The sequence below is a fragment of the Frankliniella occidentalis genome, unplaced genomic scaffold (assembly GCF_000697945.3).
Source record: "Frankliniella occidentalis isolate FOCC.00 unplaced genomic scaffold, Focc_3.1 Scaffold115, whole genome shotgun sequence".
NCBI classification, from domain to species: domain Eukaryota; kingdom Metazoa; phylum Arthropoda; class Insecta; order Thysanoptera; family Thripidae; genus Frankliniella; species Frankliniella occidentalis.
Genome location: NW_026267243.1, coordinates 518008 through 524030, shown reverse-complemented (window position 1 = coordinate 524030; position 6023 = coordinate 518008). Strand labels below are relative to the sequence as shown.

The window sequence follows — 6023 nt, the reverse complement described above, 5'->3', positions numbered from 1 at the left end:
GAGAAAAATTAGAGAAAATCCAAAATAAGAGATCAGATCAGAATAAAAATCTAGAAAAATCGGGAAAGACAAAAGAAATTTTCTAGTGCAGTACCCTTCGGTTCCAAGATCATTCCGAAATATGATGCCAGGAATGTGAGAAAATAAATCTAAAATAGGTATGCGTGTCGTTGTCTTCGCTCATGTCCGATGTAACTCCGCAGCAAGTGGATGCGGTGCATGGGGTCGACGCTGCGGGGTGTGCTGGCGCACCCGCTGTGCCCGTCGAAGGCCTGGCTGGCGCGCTACTTCGCCATGGTCATGATCGGCATCCTCTTCATCGGCACTGCCATCCTCGTCATCGGTGGCAACGGCTGGTTCCAGATCGTCTCCGCCGTGGTGGTCGCGCAGGTGAGTGTCGTCAAGTCGCGGCGAGGTATAGTCCGCGGCGTATCTTCAGCGGCGTTCTCCGTGCTTCGCGCTCCGTCCCGCCAATTTCCGTCTGACGTCGCCGCCGTCTCCGTCCATGCCCGCAGCTGGTGGGCATCTTCCTCAATAAGGCCACCTCGCTGCCGCCGCTGCTGGGCATGCTCATCGTGGGCTTCTGCGTCCGGCAGCTCGGCTACATCGAGTACTTCAGCGCCCGGCACGAGGCGCTCATCTACATCGCCAGGTGCGTCGAGACGATTGTTTCGATAACGTTTTTATGACCGACACCTCAAAACGATGACGTTTTTCGTAATCGATATCATGAAACGATGACGTTTTCTGGTCGATAGATCGAATCGAAACAATAACGCTGGTTTATGGTTTCGATAGGTCGTGGGCGCTGGTCGTGCTCATGCTGCGCACGGGCTTCCACCTGGACTCGGACGGCGCGCGCCGGCCCTCGCCCATGATGGTGGGGCTGGCCATCGTGCCCGGGGTGGTGGAGTTCGGCTGCGTGGCCGCGCTCGCCGTCTGCGTGCTCGACATGCCCGTGCCCTTCGCCCTGCTGTCCGGCATCATCATGGCGGCCGCCTGCCCCTCCATCCTCATGCCCTGCTTCTCCATGATGGGCGCGGGGCGCAGCGTCAAGGCGGTGCTCGTGGCCGTCGCCTGCCTCAACGACATGCTCGTCATCGTGGCCTTCGGCATCGTCATGGCCATCATCTTCTCGTTCGCCGGTGAGTGACTGACTCCTCCTCCCCGATATCGCTCGCCTCGTCCCGGTGCACTTTGCCTGACCAGGCCGCCGTCCTCCCCCAGGTGACTCGCTGCCGTACGTGCTGCTGCACCGCATCATGGGCGTCGGCTGCGGCTTGCTGCTCGGCGTCGTGTTCGGCGTCTTCATCCGCTACGTCCCGGACCGCTTCGACGTGAGACCCCAGCGTCGCGTGTCCGGCAAACGCGTGAAAATGGAGTTGTTTTCGAACCCCTCTGTTTCTGTCCCCTCCAGCCGCATGTCATGACCATCCGCTCGCTGATGATGGGCTCCGTGGGACTGTTCTCCATGCTGGGCTTCGCCAAGATCGGCTTCTTCGGCGGCGGCCCCGCGGCCTGCATCGTGACGGCCTACGTGGCCAGCAGGGGCTGGCGGCCGCAGGGCTGGGGGCCCGACTACCGCGGGGTGCGTGTCAGCGGGGGGTGCAAATCATCGTGGGGGACCACCACTGGAGTCCAAAGGGACCCGCGTAGGGACCCCGCGATATTTGTACGCGGCGGTGTGCAATTATCACGGGGACCCACCACCAGTAGCGTTCATAAGGACACCATGGTATTTGTACCCCGAGGTACAAATATTTTATGGTACTTATCGTGACTGAGGATCCCGGTGCTCCGTACCCTGCCGTCGCTGCTAAAGTTTTTTTTTTTTTTTTCCCCAGAACCCCGTAGCCACCGTCTTCGACGTACTGTGGCGGATCATGCAGCCCGTCATGTTCTGCCTCATGGGGGCCGACCTGGAGATCGACAAGACGAGCTACACGATGGAGAAGCTGCTGTGGAGCGTCGGGGTGCTCCTCTTCGTGTGGCTGGTAGGGAGGGGGAAGGCCGGGGAGGGCGCCCCAGGCGGCGCGGAGGACAGAGTCGGACAGCCTGGGGGGTAGGCAACGTGTCGATCCTCCATGCACGTCGGTCGAGTTGGCGGCCTATCCTACGATGGTTAGGCGCTCGCTAAGGCCGCCCTCGGGTGAACTTTCATCTTCCTTTCCGTAGGTAGAGGGTGGATGGGGTGTAAGTGTCTGGCAAAGGTATAATTTTGAGGGTGTAAAATCATAAACCCGCCCAGAAAGTAAGATACATTCTTGATGGATTTTCGTTGAAGTGCGGTTTAGATGTTTGTGCCCTGAAGAGGGTGTGACTGTGACTGCTCTATATTTCGCAGCGCCGTTGTCGCGCCGATAAGGCTGCTCGGCGTAATGGCCGATTAGCCAGCCGATTAGCATTGCGCGGTCGTGTTGTGTTACAGGTTCGCATCGTGGTGTCGCTGGCGGTGACGGCATACGGGGACCTCAGCATCAAGGAGCGATTGTACGTGACGCTGGCCTGGGTGCCCAAGGCGGGGGTCCAGGTGCGTTGTTTGGTAGGGATTTCAAAATCCGAAAATATTCTAAAAAAGTGAGAAACTTTTACGTGAAAATTTTGAAAAAATCAAATATTGACAGGCAAATTTGAAAAGAAATAAGAAACTGTAAGGGAAAAATTTCAGACATTTTTTTAAAAATGTTTTCTGTCACGTAAGTGTGTATTCGATGATTTCCTCCAGGCTGCGCTGTGCCCGCTGGCCCTGGACCAGGCGCGCTACCGCGGCGACACGGGCGACATCCTGCGCCACTCGCGCGACGTGATGCTGTTCGTGCTGCTGGCCGTGGTCATCACGGCGCCGCTGTCGGCCGCGCTGCTGTCGCGCCGGGGGCTCGTCAACGTCCTGCTGCCCGCGCGCCGCATCAGCACCGTGAGCGGCGTGAGCCGCCAGGGGCTGCAGCAGGCACCGCAGGCGCAGCAGGCGCAGCAGGCGCAGCAGGCGCAGCAGGCGTAGCAGGTGCAGCAGGTGCAGTGGGTGCAGCAGGCGCAGCAGGCACCGCAGGTGCAGTCATAGGGTCTCTGAGGGACGCTAATTTAGCGCAGGCCACTTCAAAGATAAAGAGGCGACGTGTGAGTGAGACCATCTCCGAAGTCCGTTTCGACAAATTCGTCCGCCGGCCGCGTGCCAGCCCATCATCGCCGCGCTCGAACGGAGGCAGATTCGGGAGCTTCCGGCTCAGCTTCAGCCAAATGAACGCTATAACGGCGACAGAATCAGGTCGTTTAGCCATTATCGGCCGTAATTTCCCACATTCCTACATTGTCAGTAATTGTCGTATATGTATACAAATGTTTGTTGTCAATAATTCTATTATGGTCCGTTATGTATAACATCCAGATGTGCGTGAGCTCTTTTAAATTGTGACATTTTGACATGACTGTAGACAAATATTACAAAAAAGAAACAAATAAATAAAATTATGACAATCGTGTTGTGTATGATGATCTATACAAGTTTGTCTTTTCTTTGGTCCCTGAAAATTAAGAAAATATATTTGTTGTTGCAGCAGAAACTGTGTCCGTCATTAGCAGTGGCCGAACTGCCAAGTTCACGGTTCAGGTTGTAACTACAGAGTCCAAATTCGGAGTGGGATCTTACTTCAGGAATACCCTTTATATGCAAAACAAAAACCTAAATCGGTTCCCGATCCGCAATCTTGGGTCAATTAGGTAATGATGACTCTTTAAGCCCCACCCCTTACCTATTTCCTTCCTGCGCGCACGTTATCTCCCGTGCTGAGACACGCGCTGAAAGTGGAATTCCCTCCTATGGTCCTAATCTTATTCTTCATTCATTATAACAGTAATAATCTAATCTATAATATTTTTATAATCTTATAATCATTCCACAATCTTTTTCATTTCATAATCATTCTATGTATCTTATAATCACGCTATGATCCTTATAATCTATACTCAAAAGTACACAGCTGAGGAGAGTTGAAGACCCCTCACTTCAGGGGGTAAGCAGAAGGCAAGGATCTGTTCTGTACATATAATCCCTGAAAAGCCGAACAGCCGTGGACGCAACTAAACTAACACAATGTCACCCCCTCCCCCTCAAAAAAAAACACAAAAAAAAACACCTAAGGTGCTTACGGATGAATATTGCGAACAACCGCTCCAGTAGACAAGCGGCAAGCTAATCCACGCTTTCAAATCTCGATCGCAAGTGGCAAACAAATAATTTTTAAAAAATGAATTAACGTGGCCCCTCTCCTCCTCCCCACCCCGCTACCCGCCGCGCCACCTGTCGGAGGCGCGGCGAGGCATTTCAGAAGACAACTAAACGTAAATAAATAAACAGTGACAATCGACCCAAATTTTTCATAGGATATTACTATGATTTTTAGGGTGGACGACGTAGATTTTTGATATTAATCTGAAGGGATAGTGATTCATGGTTTCCGGAATATTGAATGTTCAGATCATTGTAGGAGGTTAGTGTGCTCCGATATAGCTCAATTTTTACACACACAAGTTGTAAGTTATTTTGAGGCTGAGTAAATAATGCCCGTTATGTAAACTTTGCTCACTGTAAACTTTTTTGAAAAGGTGTTGAATGGGTATACTCCTCCCTTCTATGCAGTTGTTAAATACTGTTGTATGTCTGGGTGTACTGTCAATGAATGTGTTATCATAACTTAGTTATGCATATTCATTTGCTTCAGTACAGTGCCATATTAGTTATTTGAAAGACCATGGTCATTTAGAGCATGGGGAGAGAGGCATTTAAAAGTGTGTTGTATGAGTAAATTATATGTAATTAAAATAAGTTGACGATTGTTGAGTATAATGAAAGCAAGCTTTAAAAAAGTAACGCTACTAGTACCGTTTAATATGATTGCAGGAACACGACCCGGAAATGTTTTTGACATGAGCAAGAGAAGTCTATGGAGTCATTTTACCCAAAAGAATAGGTGAGTTGACATGACAGTAACTGCCAACGCTGGTCCAATTTGTCTCTGTACAGACACTGTGAGGAGCTTCCTTTCATGTGCATCAAAGGGTGGTTTTTGATGTTTTTTGTGGTGCCTTGGTTCTTTGTTGTCGATTTCAATCCTCCTCTGTCAAAATCCAGGCTGATTTGTTATCATTGAAAATGTCTTTTAAAAGTCTTGACAATTTGGAAAATTGCTGGCATTGGTTTGGATTAGTCGGGCAAACTCCCTTTTCAGTTGCTCTGTCTAAATATCATGGTGCCGACCCACTACAGCAGAGTTCTTAGCCAGTGCCCCTTAGGTAGCCTACCGCCCATACTAAGAGGCACCAGCTCTTAAAACTCAAGTTTCTGTGAACAGGATTGGTTTCTGACAGAAGCAAAGATAGTTTTGTGGTCCCTGGCTCACCCCTATCTATTCAAGTACTCCTCTGTTAAAAACCGGACCCATGCCTTTGTAAATTTTGCCAAAAATGAAAAATTTGAAATCGCTGGAAATGGCTAGGATTGGTCCTTTCAATCTCTGCGTCGAAGTTTCACCCCCCGGTCCATTTCAAGTGAGTTATGCCTGTTTTTCTTGGACCGGTTCGCCTGTGAGATAGGCAGCCCATCGTACGCTGACCGCCAGATTAGCCCACCCTTAAAACGCAAGTTTCTGTGGACAGGGGTGGTTTCTGACGGAACCAAAGGTAGTTTTGTGGTCCACTGGGTCACCTCTGCCTCTGCCGTTTCGACTACTTTTCCGTCAGAATCCGGACCCATCTCTTTTCGCTAAAAACAGAAATGCTATTTTTGCCTTTGTAAATTTGGCCAAAAATTATAACCGCCGGAAATAGTTGGAATTGGTCAGACAGAATCCTCTTTCAATCTCTGCGGCGAAGTTTTACGGCGCCGGGCCATTTTAAGTGAGATACGCCTATTTTTTTTGTATTTTTTTTTTGTCTGGTTCGCCTGCGAGGTAGGCAGCCCATCGTACGCTGACCGCCAGATTCAAAAGACCACCCCTTAAAACTCAAGTTTCTCTGGACAGGGGTGGTTT

General features: G+C 50.6%; 2 protein-coding genes across 8 annotated transcripts in view; both read left to right on the top strand.

Moving 5' to 3' along the window:
- LOC113216584 (transmembrane protein 43 homolog) overlaps positions 1–6023 on the top strand; it is an 87549-nt gene that overhangs the window by 78825 nt on the left and 2701 nt on the right. The gene's annotated exons all lie outside the window — the stretch shown is intronic.
- LOC113204689 (putative SLC9B1-like protein SLC9B1P1) lies at positions 172–3471 on the top strand. The gene is made up of 8 exons (XM_026419956.2): positions 172–390; positions 516–652; positions 799–1145; positions 1228–1337; positions 1418–1588; positions 1845–1994; positions 2429–2530; positions 2726–3471. The coding sequence occupies exons 1-8, from the start codon at positions 211–213 to the stop codon at positions 2996–2998; spliced, it is 1470 nt and encodes a 489-aa protein (XP_026275741.2). The 5' UTR covers positions 172–210; the 3' UTR covers positions 2999–3471.

Bases quoted from the DNA above. Each gene is read 5' to 3' on its own strand.
- LOC113204689 (XM_026419956.2), top strand. From the start codon at position 211: ATGCGGTGCATGGGGTCGACGCTGCGGGGTGTGCTGGCGCACCCGCTG. The intron at 653-798 runs GTGCGTCGAGAC...TGGTTTCGATAG, and splicing joins GCGCTCATCTACATCGCCAG to GTCGTGGGCGCTGGTCGTGC. The intron at 1,995-2,428 runs GTAGGGAGGGGG...GTTGTGTTACAG, and splicing joins TGCTCCTCTTCGTGTGGCTG to GTTCGCATCGTGGTGTCGCT.